The sequence below is a fragment of the Oreochromis aureus genome, linkage group 14 (genome assembly GCF_013358895.1).
Source record: "Oreochromis aureus strain Israel breed Guangdong linkage group 14, ZZ_aureus, whole genome shotgun sequence".
Classification (NCBI taxonomy): Eukaryota; Metazoa; Chordata; class Actinopteri; order Cichliformes; family Cichlidae; genus Oreochromis; species Oreochromis aureus.
Window position 1 is genome coordinate 40,836,206 of NC_052955.1, and position 20,557 is coordinate 40,856,762.

Here is a 20,557-nt window from a genome sequence, read left to right on the forward strand (position 1 = left end):
TTGGTTTATGAATGTTTCAGTGCTGCGTGTGAATTTAAACCAATCAAGTAAATACTCAATAAGACTACTGAATAAAATAAAACTGGCCATCATCACCCTCAGTCACACCCAACAGCTAACACAGCAGCACAGTTCCAGCAGTTCTGTAATCTGTATGTTTTTGAGGGTTTTTGTTTAAACTACTGCAGAAATCATCATGTGGCCTTTGGCTGATGTCACTGCAGTAAGATGGATAAACTTAAACGGAAAAGTTAAAAGCCAGTGTTGGATCTCGAATCACCATTATCACAACTATCATCATGTCTGTGTGTGTGTGTGTGTGTGTGTGTGTGTGTGTGTGTGTGTGTGTGTGTGTCTGTGTGTGTGTGTCTGTGGCTGTCTGTGTGTGTGTGTCTGTGGCTGTCTGTGTGTGTGTGTGTCTGTGTGTCTGTGTGTGTGTGTGTGTGTGTCTGTGTGTGAGAGTCATGCTGGCTTGTCTGCTTTCGTTTTCCTTTTTGTCTGACTAGCTCACTGACTCATTAAGTCACTACCACTTTCCATTCAGTATCTGTCTGTGATTACAGCTGGGAATTCTGTTCCATATTCCAGTCACTGCTCCAATGCATCAGACCATATGTTCATATTTTGGCAAACTGACATGCTGCTGTGGATACAAAGAGTGAGGCAGCAAAGCAAGAATTAGATGTGAAACCTAGCTTTGTGTTTGAAATGAAACGTCCTGCTTCAGACGTTCTCACAGAAGCCATTATATTTTGTAGACTAAACAGACGTGTATATGAACACAAATGGGTGTTGGTCTTTAACTTGTCATGGGAGGATGGCAGTGGGTGCCTTGGGGGGGCATTTATGGGGAATTCTGAACCGTGGGCTTCACGTGTCCTTTCCCCTGCACTGTCTGTCCAGGCAGCTCCCTCACCAGCACCAGACAGAGCATTTCCTGCTGTGTGAAAGCAAAGCTCCTTCCTCTGTGAGATTAGACACTTATGAATGGGTTTAATGTAAATATTTATGAGTGCACTGCGTGTCTAGAAAACAGGAAACTACAGTCTATTACTACATTAGGTCTAAAACCGGCATCTGTGGCAGAGATCCCGGCTGCTGCCCAGGTTGGGCGTTCCTAATCTGTATTAACCATCATTGATGGTTGGTCAGTCACTAGTTAATCTTTAATCAACAGTTGTTGTGCTGCTAAGAAATGATAAAAGATAATTTATTGGCACAAACAGGTATTTCTGGATGTCTTGGTATACACAGGTGTGAGGGAAATGTCCTCGTTCCATCAGTTTCCTCTGAGTTTTCAGGCTCATTGAGTCCTCGAATATGATCTGTTCATAGCAGAGATTGTATAAAAAGTTGGATGCCATGATGTCTCCCTGAAGTGTGTCAGAAATGTTAAGACATTCAGACCAAACCCAAAACATTAACTCTTATCTACCTTTAACTCTTATCACAAAGGACTTGTTGCATCATGCAGTGCTCCATCATTATAAAGAATTACCACAGGAAAAACCGAGGCCCTTCCCTTCTTATGCTTGATGCTGTAATGAGACATTTACTGTTTAATAAATCATTTTTTCACAGTCAGCCAGCGAAGTGTGAAACTATCAGACTCTAGTTTCTTCTTGTTTCTATAAGAGAGGATGAAGTACATCATAAACTGCTTTAAATATTGTATTGGTATGATGGACAGGCACATGTCTGCTAACAAGTGCTAAGTAACAGAATAATATAATGCTAGAATTTCATCCAAACTGAAGCACAAATTTCATTAACAATTGTTTCAAAAAGTATCAAACATGATAGCGGACCAGCTAGGCGGCTAGCCAAGGTGAGGCCAAACAGACAGCCATCAACTACAACTGTTGGTGTTACTACAACTGTCAGTAAGAGCTGCCACACCCCTACTTTAACATTAACGTACATGTTTTGCTTCTGTTTTGCTGGTTTGTTTCAATTTTAGTTACAACTTCAGACCCAAAATTGGGAAACTGTGAAAATGTAAATAAAAAGAATGCAGTGATTAGTAAACCCATATTTTATTCACAACAGAACATAGAAAACATGTTTAAATGGAGAAAATGTTAATGGATCTTAACAAAGTTCCAAGTAGAGCTTCAACATGCAACAAGAAGAAATTGGAGTGAGACAAAACATTATTTTGAGCATGCAGTTTACTGAAAACAACACTTAAACTGAAACAGGCTGTTTTTTGTGGATTCACTGTCATTTTCTGTCAGGTAGTCAAACTGTCATGATGCTCTGATGGCAAAGGCAAAACAACGTTCCCTTTTTGAACGTGGTCGGGTTGTTGAGCTGCATAAGCAGGGTCTCTCACAGCTGCTGAGGTGGGACGCAGTAAGACAGTCATTTGGAATTTCTTAAATGATCCTGAGGGTTATGGAACAAAGAAGTCAAGTGGGAGACCCAAAAAGCTTCATCAGCACTGAGCTGGAGGATCCAGTTGGCTCTCTGTCAAGACACTGGACGATCCTCGACCCAAATGAAGGTCGTTACTGGTGCCGACTGCAGCCCCATAACCATCAGACGGCATCTGAGACTGAAGGGCTGCAAAAACAAAACACGTCTTCAAAGGCCTCGTCTCCTTGAACGCCACAGAACTGACCGTTTGGACTTTGCTACGGAGCACCAAACATTGGACACTCAAAGGTGGAAGGTGTTAGCCTACATCAGCTCATGGCTCAGTTTATACTGTTCTACACAAACACTTGACAAATCTTATCTGGGTCATGCTGTGCATGCTTTATCCTCTACCCAGCTGCTGTGCAAATGCAAGCTGCTTTGCAACCCACCTGTCGTCACTCCACCTCATGTCTTCTGCTGCCAGTGATGGATGCTGTTATGTGCTGGCTTGCCATGTATTGCACATGGAAGGTCAAGGTGACCCTTAACAGAGCCCTGGCTCCATTACTGCAGATGGGATTCTTCACTCTGGTCTTCCTGATCGAAAGTTCATACATGTGACAGCCAGTAAATGTGTATGCATTGTTGTAGTTGATGTGGCTTTTCTGCAGTGAGTTTTGCCAATATTACAAACATTTTGTTAGTTACAGCAGAGTATTTAGTACCGAGGCGTGTGTTTGACCTTTAGGTCAGCTTCTGTTGTTTTCTGAATCAGATTTTACTCTTATGTTTAAAATTCAATGCAAAAATCATTTAGAGGCAAAGCTGAGTGAGAAACCTGTTGCTGAGGCATGGTAGCATTTGAGTCCAGCCACATGAGGGCACTATTGATAAACATATGAAAAGGAGCATTGGTATGCTCTTCAGATCTACACTGCATCAGTTATACAAAAGTATGGGGCCAGCCCTCATTTCTTTATATTTAGCTGGGAAAATGTGAAATAGGTGCAGCGATTTAGTGAAAGACGAGCAAACATTAAAGGAAATACAGTATATAAGGAAAAATAGACTGTATTATTCTAATGAGCTTGAAAGTCAATATTGGGTGTGCCCACCTTTATTCTTCAGCACAGCCTGCACTCTTACAAGCTGTCCTGTGACTCCTTAGTCACAAGCAGGAGCAGCTCTCCAGGCTTCTTGAAGGACACTCAAAGCTCTTCTTTGGTTGGTGGCCTCCTTTTGTCCTGTTCTCTGTGAATATGCTCAGAGAACAGAGAGGTCTGGACTCTGGGGAAAGCAGTCCATGACTGATAGTATTTAATTGTGTGTTTTTGTTGTATCTGGGATCGTTGCTGTACAGAAAATTGAACCAGTTTGTGAACAGACACTTTCCAGATGGTATTACCAGGTGCATCAGTCTGATGGTACTTTTATTGCTTTAAATGAGAATCTGGCTCAAAACTTTTGCACAGTTCTGTATGTTGAATGTGTCACCGAAAACAGATTCTATTACGTTAATACATGTATGTCTTTCTACGCCATGCTGAGTTAACAGTCATGTGATCTTTAGCTGTACCACAGTAATAATGTGGCTGGATGTATTTATGCATTTATTTCTTTTGTTTGTTCCTTTTTCAAAGGCATCAGCTTTGAATCTGAGATGGCGCTGGCTGAGGTGGCTCTGAACATCCTGTGTTTACTGATGAAGGAGCAGTGGAGCTGGCTGTGCATGGAAAACATTCAGAAGACCATCAGACTTGTGTTTGGGACCCTTATTAACAGGTGACCAGTTTTTTAACAGTGGTGAAAGTCAACATACATAGAAGAGGATAGATTTACATTCATGCATAAAAGGAATAAAAGCATGTTAATGGTTGGCAAAGTTGTGCAGTCCACCACTGTGGTACAGGCTGTTCCTACCTACACGACTCAGTTTTTATTATACCAAATGTAATACATTTCAAAGTAGTGACTGAAAAGCTGCAGCACACACAGACAGTACACGGGCAGTGACTGAGTAGACTGAGATGTTAGCCTTTGTGAACACTGTGATAGAATCGGTTTACACGCAGTAACTACAACATTTTAATAACATGTTGTTGACATAAAGTTGACGTTCAGTTCAGACCTGTCGCAGCACTTGCACATTCAGCCTCATTCTGGATGGCGTCTGCATTACTGATGGTGCTCCAGGTAAATTAACAAAACAGCCACTTTCATGCTAACAGAGTATAACGACGCAGCAGCACGGTGACTCAGTGGTTAGCACTGTTGTCTCACAGCAAACCATGTTTTTAACTGTGTATATGTTTCATAGTTTGGAGGTTTGGAGTCTGAGCTGTCATTTGGCAGGAGGTGCGAGACATCCTGCAGAGGTCATAGTCCATTACAGGGCAGGATGAGTTAAATCACACAGCAGCTTTAGCTATATATTAAATGTATAAAAATATAACCCACCCATTGTGTTAATGATTAAAATAGGGGCGTAAAAACAGCCAAAATGTGGGAAGAACAAACATCTGAAGTACCTGTTACATTACTGTGGTGTGAATCTATCACAATAATATGCATTTACATTTAAATCTGTCTTTCTTTTTTGCACTGTAGTGGGTTAAATTCAGTTCAATTCAATTTTATTTATATAGCGCCAAATCACAACAACAGCCATGATTTGGCGTAAATGTCATAGCTCAGGTGTTCTAGCACTTTCTAGTGGATCAACATCCTTCCAGGTCTGCTGTAGAGTTTGCCTTTGGTTTTCCTGATGACCATACGCAAACTCTGGAACGACTTCACCCTACAGTCTGGTACACGTTGAGTACGGTTGTCATCACTGCACCAATCTGTCTCTGGCCCCCTCGTCCATCTTACCCCGCATGTAATCAAGCCTCAAAGCCCCTCTCTCAGGGAACCAGCTTACTCCAAACCAGACCTGGGCAACGCACCAGAATTTCTTCATCTTCTTAATTACAATGATGTTTATTCGTGTAACATTCCAGAGACTAAACCTCACTTAGATGCTGTACATGTTGTGCTTTTGGCACCTGAGAGCTACTTAGTGCAGCTAAAACACTTCATTGGTGCCGAGGCATCACTGAGCTCATTTCTCACTCTCTTCACCAGCAGCAACGTTTTGAAACAGCCCAGAATGACTTTCCAAGTAAATCTGGCCGATGCTGCTGCAACCTGAGGTGCTTTTTACAAGGCTTTCAGCTACAAAGCGTCTGCGTATCTGTGTGCCGTAAAGTCTCCGGACGGAGCCAGGTCAGGACATGAAGACACATGTTTCCTCGTGGAAATTCCACAGAGAGGGCTGTTTATGAGCTGGAAAGGCAGTCTGGGTTTTGTGCAGTCGTTAGAGAAAAGGAGTTGAAATGTTAGACGAGGCTTCGGGACGATCCTTTGCAGCGGTCCGTGTGAAAAATGTGTAAATAAAAATCTAATTCAAGGAAAGTGCCCCCACTTTTTTGAATCCCAGTGTTTTCATGTATGCTGTGAGTCTGTGTGAACATGCATGTCTGCACTGCCTGGCCTCTGAAGAGAATGCAGACACCAACTCCCCAAACATTTGTCACAGATGGGTATAGCTCCCACTGCCAGTAAACCGGAGACAATGTTCTCGGGTTGTGGCGTTTGTGCCGTCAGTCCTGTGACCTCACGTTCCCTGGGGTGTTAGCACCAGAATATCTAGCTTCATATTGATACCGAGTCCTCTATTTTAAGAGGGTCTGCCATCCAAGTATGTAAGGCCTTGTGCTTTTGTTTGGCCTCGTCTATATTAGGCAGCAGGCTGTCAGCGTCGCCCTGACAGCTCTGTCCTCTCATCACAGGTTTGTCTGTGCAGATGAGGTGAGATGCTGTCGATAGAACCGCTACATATGAAACTCTCGTCTTATGCAGTTTAAAGCAAATGAACTGTGGCTTATAAACAATAACACAAGCTTAAATAATAATTCCTGGAAGAACTGCTCACAGTGTAAATTATAAAAAAGCTTTATGTAAACGTCCTGCTGCTGAAAGTGAAAATGATGTGAATGATGGTGTGATGGCTCCACTTACAGCCACACAGTGGTAATATTCACCATGTTAGTGTAGAGGCTTATAAGTAACATTGCATTCACATTTGTCTTTCTTTAAATATAGGAATTCATTTACAGGACAATAAATAACTGGTTTTGGTTTAGAATTAATTCACATATCTACATAACACTGCATTCTAAAATAAGTGCGCACATTTTAGTTTACACTGTTATGTATGATTAATCTTTTGTTTTCTGAGTTACCTTAGTTGCAGCTGTTCCAGTCCCTTGATTAAGGAGCCAAGAGGTGGAAAAGGGGCGGAGCGAGCTTTAAAGGAAAACTGCAAATTGGTTCATGCCATAACTCGGGACCATGGGGGGGGGTTGGAGTTCATTATGTTTGGTTTAGTTAGGTTTTGTCTGTTTTACCCCTTCTCGTGTTTTTTGTGGGCTGATCAGCCACTATTTAAGTTTCCCCTTTGTCTCGTTAAGTTAGGTCAGTTTGTTTGAGTTATCAGTAGTTTTGTCAACTTTGAGTAGAGTTCTGTTATTTTGACCTCTTTTATGGGCCCAAGATTTTGATTCTTTTTGCATGATTTAACCAATTATGTTTTTTGGGTTAAATAAAAAATCATTTCTTTGGACTTTAACCTGTGCCTAAGTCTCTTTCACTGCTCGGTCCATCACAGATGGTTAGAAGTGTTTTAAAATGTCTCAGGATTTAGTGATAGTTACCAGAAGCCTGCCTCAGCACCTCGGGGGACGGTTGTAGCCTTTCTTAAAAGCAGCTCGTTGTCAGTGAGAGGCAGACGTGTTGCTCATTTTTCTGCTGTTTCACTCAGGGCTGAAAAAACCTCTCACAGGCATCCATGTCTGTCAGAGGATGATATTTATATTCTGCTGCCTTCCTCCACCATCACACTTGTTGGTTTGTGTTGAACTGTACATTAATATTGCATTTTAAAACTTGATGCACTGACCTAGCTCTGTCAGTATTGTATTTAGCCAGTGTGATACTAGTGTAGGATTAATGAACTATAATCTGAATAATAAATTAGAATGAAACCAAAAACTGAAACAATGAGCTTATTTTTCATCTCTTCACCAGCAGGAACAGTTTCGAACAGCCCAGGATGGTTTTCAAAGTCAAACTTGTAAAAAGTGTTTTTCTGTTATTAACAGCGGGACACATTTTTCTGCATCAGTGTGCAGTGCTAGTTACTGAAATAATTAGGGTTAAATGGATGGGTAACTACATCATGCTTTTTACTACAGGCCACGTTTAACCATCACACTCACAGTGATGCACAGGGGCTCGTTTGAGTGCAGTCCTTTGCTCAAGTCCACATTAGCATGCAGACTGAAGGAGTAAGGGTTTGAAACTTACTTACAGCATGTGATCGTGTTGCACTTCTGGTCATTGCAGTTTTGTTTTTTGACACTTTTCAAACTGTTTCAGTCTGATTTTTAAATGATTGATTTATCTAAAAAGGGCCCAAAAATCTGCAGAGTGTATCCGAATGCTTTGTGATAGTGTTACTCTGCCACGAACAGCATCCCCGCTCTGCTGTGCTCACTGGGTGAGTGAAGAGGTCAGAGAGTAACAAAGGGCAGAGATGTGAGAGAACCTTTGGGTTCTTCTAACTTTGTCTCTGAGTGATCATGGTACACATAATTATAGTTGCAATCACAGCATCTCCTGTCCAACTCATGCTTGGGATTCTGTCTCAGTCAAGCTTTCAGTTATTCACTGTTGATGATTACCAACGTTTAACAATGATATTCAGAGACTGGGACAGACCTAGAAATATGCAACTGTTACATATCCACTACACTCAGTTCATATGAATTTGCAGTAAGACCATGCAGTGCTCCTAGCTGCCATGAAAGTCCGTTCAGGTGCAGAAATACCTGGAGCCTACCTTGCTGAGGTTTTTATATATTTTTATAGCTGTTTAGTGGGAAGCAGCAGAAACCTCGTCGCAGGTCAGTCAGGCTTGAATTTGAAATGGCGAGTTGATAGAGAGCTTGTGTGTGTGTGTGTGTCAGAGAGAGATGACGCCAGGATCCAGTGGGCCAAATCTGGGTCTCTGTGTGTGTGTGTGTGTGTGTGTGTGACATGTCTGGCTGGAAAAGCCGTCTCTCCTATAAATGGGGTCCAAGGCGAGACTCTGGTTTGGGAGATGTCTGATTTTTATGGACTGGAAAGTGGGACGGTTTAAAATGAGTATAGTCTCTTTCTGTTAGACGGCAGTCTGGACGGAAAATTCAGCTGCAGCCAGATTGTTGTTAGTGTCTAGATGTGCTGGTGATATAGCAGCGAGTGCAGATGTCTGCGTCAGGCGTCTGTAGTCCATGTTGTGTTTGGTTAAATGTGGCTGTCAAGATAAAATGTCAGTTGAAAGTTGTAGATGACCATCCTGAGGTGAAATAAAACTGTGAACAGGACACACTGAGACCTGTGGAGGCTTAGAAATGGGTACAATCATGTAAGGTTGCAGTAGAAGGAAGTATGACACTCCTGTACTCTGTGGATCGCAATCGTGTGATAGGAAAACTGGGTCAGTGATGATGATGATGATGATGATGATGCACTGTAATGAATGCAATTAATCAAATGCAACAAGGGCCTGAGATTTTCTCGGAAAGCCGTTGGACTAAGTTTTAACTCTTGTGCAAGTGACTCTTGTCTGCACACTCCACCTTCGTACTGGTTCCTTGACAGACGCCCACAAACGATTCTCGGGAACTTTGTCATTGGTCTGAAGGACGTCCTTATATGTTCACTACACGTTTGGCTTCACCAAACTGCATGTGGCATCTCTCCTCTGCCAGTCTCCTGTTGCACCTGTCATACAATATGATTCTTTATTTTTACTGCCTAAAACAGCTCATTAATAATTCCATAAACAATTCAAACATTACCACCAGACCTCGCTGACAGCTTGATGATGGAGGTGAGGATGAAAGGGAGCATGGAGGATTTAAGCCCTGTCAGCGGCTGTCACGGCGAACACTCGCGCTCTTTTTTGTTTGCTCGCTCTGGTTATTCCTCTGCCGTGCTGTTAATTACTACCCAGAGATCCCACTCTGACATCCAGTGCTCTGCTTGGGTTTCACTCGTGGTGAACAAGTTGTTTGGCCTCGCTGACTGCTGCAGTATTTAGCCCGTGATCACACTGTGGCATTTGGACAGAAGCGTAAATGTGCCGTCAGAACTCTGATGCTAAGAAAATCATGACTTTTCTGTCTATTTGATCTAATTCTCTGTGTGGCTGCTTTGAGCAGGCCGATTGCTTCAGAGCAGTGGAGCGAGGATTCACGAGGAACACTCGCAAATGTTGAAGGACCTCTGTGTAGACCTCTGTTTGTGGCACAAAAAGAGAGCCTGGTGTGCGCCCACACTCAAGGGCGTCCACATGCTCACGTTCGCTTAGTGCCAGTCTCAAGTTTTGATATATTGGAGCAGTGTGTGAGGAAAGGTGCTTGCTCTATGTGTTTGATATAGCAGCTTAAGTAGGAAGACAAGCAGAAAGCATCAGAGGAATAAAGGCAGACGTGTTGTTCTTGTCTTGCAGATGTTTCAAAGGTTAAAAATGCACGACTGATTTTGATCAATGAATGATCTACATAACACCTAATTTTCACTGGTTTAGCATCATGGATGCATCTTTGAATGTTTGGCTTCCAGAGCCACAAAAAATAAATAATTTTAAAATGCAACATTTTTTATTTTTGCTGGAGCTGGAAAACCAGATGTGTCTGTCGCTCCGCATAAACCACAACACAGTTCGAGCTCCATGCTGCTGTCTCGCGTTGAGCACATCCAAATGCAGTTATGTTTACCCGCATCATCATTAATCTGCTGCAGTGTCGCCACTGAGCAAAAAAAGATTGTGCAAGTTAAATAGTTCAGATGCTCTAATCTAAACTTATTACATGTGAAAATATGTATTAGCACACACTTAGACCAGGTTATTATGAGTGTAAGAGAATAGTCGTGAGTCAGGTGTTGAAGACGAGGATATTTTTAATCTTCCACTTGTGACTTTATGTTGTTATTGATAGAATTAGAGTTCACATTTTATCATAACAGACAACATCATGCCTTATTACTGCATGAAGACCAGATGCTTGTTTTTGACAGTGCTGTGGGCTTTAAATCAGTGATTGACCTCGTTGACACGGAGAACATGATATCAGAGTCGTCCACTGTTCTTACTGTTGTGCTGCTGTCCCAGGGCAGGTGTGACACGTGAACAGAGATCTTGTGTCAGCAGGAGACTAAAAAGTGCAGGTGGGCAGAGGGGTGGGCCACGCATGACAGAATATTGGTATAGATGGTAAGCAGGGAGCGGGGTGTTGGATGTAAGAGAGGCTTGTTACATAATAGTACAGGCTGTCTGTCAGCTTCTGTGGGCTGGAGGAGGTGTGACATCCATGAACAGGCCGTTACTCACAAGATAAATCAGACTTTGTGGGATCAGCTGTTGTTTTTATCTCAAACTGTTTAAGTTGGAAGTTTTCTCTGTATCATGTCACCGACATGGCATTATTCCCTCTCGACAGGTGGTCCTCCACTACAAATATTGTGTTATGTTACGCTCCTATTCCTGCTGAACTATGCAATCGTCTCCCTGGGACATTACAGATCAGATATCTACATCATAGCCCCAGTGTGCCATCGGTCAGAGCTCGCCTTCCTCCTTGTCTGTTTGTCCTTAGCTAGCTTTAGAAACTTGCAGAGACACCGAGTCCTTGTTTGGCAGGAAATAAAAGTTAATATAACTCTTTGTTGTTCACATTCTTGATAAAGTTAGATGGAGGGCGAGAGGTGCATGTTTAAAGGCTGTGAGGATGTTTGCAGAATAAACATGTCTTAAATAAGGACAGGAGCAAGATGGAGTTGTGTCCTGACCCGTTGGCCTCTTCACTTCCCTGGTGTCATGTTTTCACCGCTCACCTGAGCCTGTGGCCTGAGATGTGGCTCCAAAGTCACGGTTGATCTTCTGTGTCCAGAGACATACTTGAGAAATGACACGTCTGTCAGAGTCTGGCTGCGAGCTTATTTTAGTTCAAACAGGACCTGGTTGTACTTTTCTGTCTTTACCTTAAATGGTTACTGAAAAAAATCCCCCGGCCGTGCAGCGCTGCTTGGCCTGCTCAGCTGGTGTTTTTGTTCTGTCCCTCATTATCGATTCGCTGCCAGGTTTTCAAAGCATCTTGCTTTCCTCCTGATTGTCGCTGATTGCTGGTTTAGTATATTGCTCTTGTTTCTGTAGGTTTGCCTCTATACTCCACCACAGTGGATTGTAAATAATACTATCAATATGGCATTGACGTGCACACTTTCAGCTTTAATTCAAGGTGTTTAACAAAAAGTTTGCATCACATTTAAACAAATTAACATAAATGTAAATATAACAGCTGTTTTTAATAACTGGATGAAATAAAGTCTGCAGCCATGCAAAGTATGAAGGCGCTCTTTCATTTCAAGGCTCCTCAATAATGACCGGCCAGAGAAGCTGTGTTTCTGGCTGAGCACAGACGCGCTTATCCGGCAGTCTTCTTCTTTCAGTGGGTACCCACAGCTGTAGGTGGGAGTGGGAATGTAGATCAACCACTAAACGTACAGCTGAAACCTTCACGCTCAGCGTTCACAACAGGCTAATACATCATCTGCATTCCTGAACAAACCTGTACCTACGTATATATCTGCATGAAGTTTGAAGGATGATGGCTGATTACATGCACATGATTGCAAATTCCTTCTGAGCAGATCCTAACATGTGTATCACAGTGATTTTAATGTGGTTGTACAGTATGTTTTGTTTAATTGAAGCCACATTAATCCTCGTGGCAGAAAGCTTTGCTTGGGCACTTTCCTCTTAATTTTCCCTGAAAACATGTGTCTGACAGCAGAGCTGGAAAACAACTCTGGTGGTTTTCATGGTGGCAGTAATGCTGTAGTGTCTAAGTTTCTACCAGACCACAATCACTCATATAGAATTACTTGGCGTTTGTTAGCCGTCACTGGTCGAAAGCGCTGTGCTCTGTTTGTATGTGTCTAAATCTGTGTGTGCGTGTGCCAAAGGGAAAAGTAACATCTCTGCTGACTGCCATGCGGCTGCAGCAGTGATGACAGTACACACAGAGTTTGCTGGATGTCACTGTAACGTGGACACGGACCCTGACGTGTGTGTGCATGCTTGCACCTTTTAACTGGTCCCCTGCAGTTTTGTCCTTTGTGTCACGTACGCCGGTGTGTGCACTGCTGTGACACACATGGAGCTGTGAAAGTGTGAGCCTCTGTGGGCCATGTGTGATGACAGTCTGGCTCATGCTGTAACATTACATGTCTTTGTTTTGACCAGGCATGGGGACTGAGGCGCCACAACAGTCCCAATAAAAGCAGCCTGGCATGTGTGCGCTCACACTCAGGCATACAGAGAAAAGCTGAGCCAGACTGCAGGGCCGAAGGCTGGAAGTCAGCACCGTGGCCTGAATGAAGGTGTTGATGTGATGAGCCTTGAGCGGATGTGTGTGTTTCGCTGAGAGTAGGCGCATCACATCAGGGAACACTGTGGACTAGTGTGTGCACTGTGGCTGTGTGGGCTACTCGATGAATACGTACAGATTCTGTTGATTTTTTTTCAATTCCTGAAATGGTGTGTTATGCCTTATAGCCATGGCCTAATGTTCTTCACATCATATTTCACATTTTGTTCATCATACACAAATTCTGAATACATTTAGTGTAAAGAAAAGACGACACTGAAAGCTTCTCCTTGAGTTTTCTTATAAACAAACCAAAGTTTTTGTGAAACAGCTGGCTGGGATCTGTGCCAGAGGTGTGCACCAGGTCGGCGAGCAGAAATGAGGCCACAGTTATTAGTACAGCCTAACCTCTGGACGTGCACAAGGTCATCAGTGTAAGTCAATCTAAAGCTAGGATTTGTTTTTGTCTCCATGCTAAATATAACAGTTTTCTGAAACTAAATGTTACCTTTCAAATAAACTCTCAGTGAGTGAGTGTCTTCGTTTGGTAACCTAAGCTAAAACCTGTCAATAACCATAAATGGTGTGTTGGATAGAAACAGGTTAACATCCTCAAGAACAGAAATGGAACAAGGTCCTCATGTAAACCGTTTCCCCAAAGATGAGATCGTTTAAGTGAAAAAGGAGGAAACGGAGGTCATGATGTGGACCGGTCAGAAAAGGAGTCACGCAGAGAAGAGCATGTCCAAAGACCAAAGGCTAAAAGGACACTGAGTTTCTACATATAAGCACACCGCAGAGTCTCATGAGAGCAGAAGCTGTGGTAGAAGTGAATGAGAGCAGGACTAAAAGAGAGTGTGCGATCAAGTTTCTGGGTTCTGTCTTCTGCTTGAAGCAGTCCAGCTCAGGGTTTTCACCTTTAATAGTACACTGCTCCATAATGTTTCGTATTAGTGGGTCCGTCAGCACGCTGCTGACATAATACAAAGTCTTTCACTTGACTGTTGGAGATATTAGTGCACTAAGAAAAGCAGTAATACTTTAATGGATGAAGGAAACAGACTTACACTTTAAGAATTCAGGCTCCATGAAATATGACTCACTTAATTTTTTTACATGTTAAATATCTCCTTTTTAAAAATAACCTATTACATGAATAAAACTTTAAAAAGTACAGTATAGTATAGCTATGGAAAGTCATGACAGCCCAGTAAACTGTGACATGAGGAGTCATCAGTGTTTCCAGTACAGTTCAAGTGTATTTGTAATGGTAGCAGCACAGCTCGAGCATTGTCAAATCAAAGTTGTCTATATCAAACAGTGCATTCAGAGCAGGATTAAAATTGCTGTAACACTCATGCATTTTCAAAAATAATCCAATCAGAAGTAAATCCTGTCCAAATGGGTTTAATACTCCTCAGGAAGTTCCCAAGAGGCCCATTGAAGCAGGACAAAGAGTGCAAATCATGTGGTGACTGAGCTCTACCATCACAATTAATCCCAGACATTCAACATAATGTCCTTTTACTTAACTACCCTGATATTCATCTCCAGCAACGATAGAGCCTTTAAAACTTTACAAGTTTTCATTGTTTCTTTTACTCTAAACTCCTTTGTAGTAAAAATACAGTCAGAGCTCCAAGGTCAGAGCCAGGTGCTCGCCTAAACCGGCTCTCTGCAAACTGAGAAGCTGGGGTAAAATTAGAGGTTACTCACGATGATGACGTGTTAATTATCTAGTGTTAGCAGCCAACCCTCGCTCACAACTGTCATGGATATAGATGGAAGTGGAGACTAAAAGTGATACTACATCTTTATTTATACATTGCATTTATGGATATAGTAGCATAAAGGTGTTTACAAAGTCATACTGGCTACTGCTAAATCAACAGGTTTGCTACGTGTTCTGTAATTTTAGTCATGTATCTGAACAGATATGAAGCATGCACGGCCAGTTTTGATTTGTAGCCAACATCACCAAACAAAAAATGCCAACCAAGGTAAAGTCTGACATCGTACTGGGATAATAGCTTTGCAACAAGTACAGTCAGGAAATTTCCTCATTACTAAACATTCCAGATCCAACTGTTAGTGGTGTTATAATAAAGTGGAAGTAATTAGAAACGGCAGCAACTCGGCCACAAATTTGGTCGGCCACATAAAATCCCAGCGTCGGGTCAGTGATACTGAGGCGCACAGAGATCGCCTGCTTTCTGCAGACTGGATCACTACAGACCTCCAAACTTCATGTGGCCTTCAGATTAGCTCAAGAGCAGTGCCTAGAGAGCTTCATCGAATGGGTTTCCATAGGCGAGCAGCTGCATCCAAGTCTTACATCACCAAGTGCAATGCAAAACAAAAAGCAGTGGAGTAAAGCACACAGCCATTGGACTCTGTGGAGACATGTTCTTTGGACCAACGAATCACCCTTCTCTGTCTAGTGGTGTGATGGATGAGTCTGGGTTTGGCGTTTGCCGGGAGAACAGTGCTTGTCTGACTGCACTGTGCCAAGTGTAAAGTTTGGTGGAGGGGGGATTATGGTGCGGGTTTGTTTTCAGGAGTTGGGCTCAGCAACTTAGTTCCAGTGAAAGGAACCCTTAATGCTTCAGCATACCAAGATATTTTGGACAGTTTCATGCTCCCAACTTTGTGTGAAGAGTTTGCGGATGGCCCCTTCCTGTTCCAACAGGACTGCACACCAGTACACAAAGCAAGGTCCATCATTTTTTAAATTTTTATTTTATTTAACCAGGGAAAAAAATCCATTGAGATTAGAAAATCTCTTTTACAAGGATGTCCTGGCCAAGATGAGAAGCAGCAGCACAGTGTGCAAAGTGCAAAACAAGCCAATTTCTATTGTAGAGCAACAATGTATAAAATTATTCACATTTACCACAAAATATGAAGTAGTAAAATATATAAACATTTAACATAATTTAAAGCAATTTGAAATTCCAGCCATTTAAATTTTACAGGTACAGTTTGTGAACCTGTCAGTCTTTGTTTAGAGATTCCAACCTCAATCTGAGACTCAGATCAAGACCACAGACTTAACTCTGTGCTCGCAAGGGGTACTTTAAACCACAGCCAGCTCCTGATGTTCTGGAGGGCAATGAACTCGATGTAGATATTTGATGACAGTTTTCATAGAATGGGTTTGTATATAAAAATATACCAGTGCTTCATCCTTTGATTATTGAGTGAATTAAATCCAGCAAGGGTATACAAAGTGCAGTGATGAGTCATGAAGTGTGTTATATTGGGTAGGGCAGCACGGTAAATGGGGTCTAATTTAGCTAAGGTAGGCAGGCAGATGGATGGACGGCATCACCGTAATCCAACTGAGATAAAAACGAGCTTAATACAAGTCGCTTACGGGAAGCAATAGAGAAACATGATTTTAATCTATACAAAAAATGTACATTTGAGCTTTGTTATCAAGTATGATGTTTAAAGTCGAGATCCTTATCAAATACCAGGATTTTTGTATGAGTCAGCAACCTGTATGCTATCACCTTCCAGAGTTTCGATGTTCAGAGCTTCAGACAACATAACGTTGGTTTTGCCAGCATTCAGGACTAATGAAGAGCAATCTGACAAAATCAGTCTGTTTGTGTATATTTCATCCAGAGAAGGCGCTGACGAGTATAGAACTGTATCATCTGCATACATACGGTAGGAAGAGAATTTGAGCTGCTCACAAATGTTATTATATAAAAACATGGATCGGTGAGTTTGATGTGGAAGAACTTGAGTGGCCTGCACAGAGTCCTGACCTCAACCTGATCGAACGCTTTTGGGATGAATTAGAGCGAAGACTGCGCGCCAGCGTTCTCATCGCACATCAGTGTCTGATCATCCAAAAGCATGGCCAAAAAATCCCATAAACACACTCAAACCTTGTAGAACAGGGGTGGGGAAATATAGTTATGGTGGGGCGTGGTCTGCGGGGCCGTGCAGGGAGGGCAGATGCACCTGCGGCATCCTTAATCACGCCCGCCGAGTTAAAACACGGGGACTCAGGGGTTGGTGTGTGTTGTGGTGTGATTTAAATAAAAAGGCTCAAAACTATGATCCCTGGACCCGCCGAGTCTCATTCACACCACACTGGCGCCGAAACCCAGGAGGCGGCATGGCGGGTCCTTACTGGAGCCAGGGAAGGGAGGAGCTGGCCCAGCAGGAGCAGGCGGCGGAGGTGCGCCGCCAACAGGAAGAGCGAACGCCACCTGGGGAGGATGATGGAGCTGGCGGCACTGCTCCAGGCCTGGGCGACCTCGTCACCGCCACCCCCACCGGGGTATCCTGACGGTGGGAAAGCGGTGGAGGAGCCGTGTGGGGCACCTCGGCAGCCGGAGGTGGTGGACAAGGCGCGCGGGGGTCTGCGCCTGCCGGAGGAGGGGGAGCAGCCAGGTGAAGGGCTGCTCCTGCCGCTCGAACCGGGAGAGGCGGTGGCGGAGGAGCCGCGCGAGGAGTGATCTAAATAAAATGGCTCAAAACTATGATCCCTGGACCCGCCACCACAGTATTCAATTCAATTCAATTTTATGTATATAGCGCCAAATCACAACAAAAGTCGCCTCAAGGTGCTTCATAGGTACAGAGAAAAACCCAACAATCATATGACCCCCTATGAGCAAGCACTTTGGCGACAGTGGGAAGGAAAAACTCCCTTTTAACAGGAAGAAACCTCCGGCAGAACCAGGCTCAGGGAGGGGCGGGGCCATCTGCTGCGACCGGTTGGGGTGAGAGAAGGAAAACAGGATAAAGACATGCTGTGGAAGAGAGACAGAGATTAATAACAGATATGGTTCGATGCAGAGAGGTCTGTTAACACATAGTGAGTGAGAAAGGTGACTGGAAAGGAAAACTCAATGCATCATGGGAATCCCGGCAGCCTACGTCTATTGCAGCATAACTAAGGGAGGATTCAGGGTCACCTGGTCCAGCCCTAACTATATGCTTTAGCAAAAGGAAAGTTTGAAGCCTAATCTTGAAAGTAGAGATAGTGTCTGTCTCCTGAATCCAAACTGGAAGCTGGTTCCACAGAAGAGGGGCCTGAAAACTGAAGGCTCTGCCTCCCATTCTACTTTTAAATACTCTAGGAACAACAAGTAGGCCTGCAGTGTGAGAGCGAAGTGCTCTAATAGGGTGATATGGTACTACAAGGTCATTAAGATGGGGCCTGATTATTTAAGACCTTGTATGTGAGGAGCAGGATTTTGAATTCAATTCTGGATTTAACAGGAAGCCAATGAAGGGAAGCCAAAACAGGAGAAATATGCTCTCTCTTTCTAGTCCCTGTCAGTACCCTTGCTGCAGCATTTTGGATCAGCTGAAGACTTTTCAGCGAGTTTTTAGGACATCCTGATAATAAAGAATTACAGTAGTCCAGCCTGGAAGTAATAAATGCATGAACTAGTTTTTCAGCGTCACTCTGAGACAGGATATTTCTAATTTTAGAGATGTTGCGCAAATGGAAGAAAGCAGTCTTACATATTTGTTTAATATGTGCATTGAAGGACATGTCCTGGTCAAAATGACTCAAGGTTCCTCACAGCATTACTGGAGGCCAAGGTAATGCCATCCAGAGTAAGAATCTGCTTAGATACCATATTTCTAAGATTTTCAGGGCCGAGTACAATAACCTCAGTTTGATCTGAATTAAGAAGCAGAAAGTTAGCGGCCATCCAGGTCTTTATGTCTTTAAGACATTCCTGCAGTTTAACTAATTGGTGTGTGTTACCTGGCTTCATGGATAGATCGAGCTGCGGCAGATATCAAGCATACCTGCCACTGTTGTCAAGTCCTGTGATCTTGTTGTGTGTTTCAAACTCTTCACCAACACGAGCTACACAAGTTGCAGAATTTTGGTCTATTACCCAACAATAGTTGTGTTTCAGCTTGGGTTCTGCCAGTGGTCAGTGACACTGGGGACAGAAGATCATCAAAGTGGATTACAGTGATAATCGACTTTCTCTGTGCCATCCTCCTAAATTCTGACGTTGGCCCAACCATAGGCAAATGTGAGTCTGTCTCTGAGTGTTAGCTCACTGACAGACTGGCGACCTGTCCTCAGTGTCCCTCTCTTAGTTGATAACGCTCATTTTTTGTTCACCCTCTATTCTTCTGAGTAGAAATAACCAGATTATCAGACTATTCTGACAGTGCAGTGAAAACATGAATTGGGAATAAAATTAAAAGAATACTTTTGGTTCAAGATGTTTGCCTCACATTTGATGTCCTTCCAAAACAGCCCGGACCACTGGCATGTCGATAGTGTTGTGCAACTCAGTGGTGGTATGAGCAGCAAAATAGTTGTATGTGTTTGTCTTGTTTAGTATCTCATGTTTTCATGTGTTTAGCTCTGAAAAGAAGTCTAGGCTTTTATGAGAACTGTACTTTAGCCTGCAGCTAAGACATGTGGAGCTAATTTAAACTAAAAGCTTTGTCTCTGTGAGTGCTGATGCACTCACTGCGACCACAGACATTTAAATTGTGTCTATTTGGTATTACTGACTCCACATCCTGTCTGTGTTAATCCACGAGTCTGTCCTGTGTAAATCCTGACAAGTTTGTCTTTAATGCTCCAGAGTTTAGCGATGCAGGCTCAAACGATCACTGATGACAGTCTGTATGTAGGAGCGGCTGTCACGCCTTTGTACAGTCTTTGTTCACATTCATTTTCAGTGCCTGACATAAAAACAAAATAAAACATTAAGACTATATTAAATAAGTCAAACCTCATGTGATGTTATTGCCTTTAATTTTAGAGTCATTCCTGTGCTCCCACCAATTTCCAGCACAAAACAGGAAACTGAAAAACATGTTTACCAACTCTCTGTGCTCTTAATGGTCTGTTGTGGAACCTAAAAAAACCCCAGTCCACTCACAGAGGTATTATTGTGAATGGATTTGTTCTTACTTTCTACTCTGATTACTCGCAGTGCTCTGCACCTCGTTCTTACAAACACTTTTTTCAAACACATTCACACCAGTGGATGCGTCAGACTGGAGCAGCCAGGCATCAAACCACCAACCTTCTGATTAACAGATGACCCGCTCTGCCTCCTACACTGCAGCTGGCTGAGTCCCTTATTACTGTCATAACTTGAATTTGCCACAGCGATTGTCCAACAGTAGAGCCGGAGACTCTGAGCTGGCATGTGTGCTGGACTGAGCGGTATCATTTTGTAGGTACGAGTGTTAAAGTAGGGATCTTGTTGTCCTTGTTGTGCGTGCTTTTGTTGCACGTTTGCAGGACAGCCATGATTGTAATAAAATTTACCGCTTGGCCTCGACGGTCTGTTGCCAGTTATTCTTTCCTAGCACTTCAAACATTGTCTCGTCATTATATTGATAGTATTTGATTAGCAGGCTGGAAACTTGGAATATTTTATGCACGTCATCTGCAACGTGTCTGAAGTTAAAATTGGCTTCTGGACCTAACGCTGCCAGCAGCTTCATTTAAACTACAGCGTGATGCCAACTAGGACACTATTTTATTTAAAGTTACACAGTTACACACTGCACCATTTTTATTTGCCCTCATTTGTTGAAAGTCCTCTGAGGCCTTTCCTACAGTCTGCGTATAGAAAACGATTTTCTTTATTTGGTAAGAAATAAGGACAGTCCTGTTATTGTTTTTATGCTGTTTAATGTTTAATGTTCTTTGCCTGAGA

General features: G+C 42.9%; 1 protein-coding gene across 6 annotated transcripts in view; it reads left to right on the top strand.

Annotated features, from left to right (window-relative positions):
- The window catches only part of snx19b (sorting nexin 19b), a 55,941-nt gene that overhangs the window by 11,626 nt on the left and 23,758 nt on the right, over positions 1–20,557 (top strand). For 3 of the 6 annotated variants that reach the window (XR_004198919.2, XM_031730533.2, XM_039622634.1), the window contains exon 11: positions 4,002–4,143. Coding sequence is in view for 5 of the 6 variants with exons in the window: in XM_031730533.2 (XP_031586393.1) it covers positions 4,002–4,143 (142 nt within the window). In the remaining variant the exon portion in view is untranslated. Of the gene's footprint in view, positions 1–4,001; positions 4,144–5,093; positions 5,464–5,484; positions 7,631–20,557 lie in introns of those variants that run through there. The other 3 variants (XM_031730541.2, XM_039622637.1, XM_039622635.1) reach the window with 3 other exon arrangements.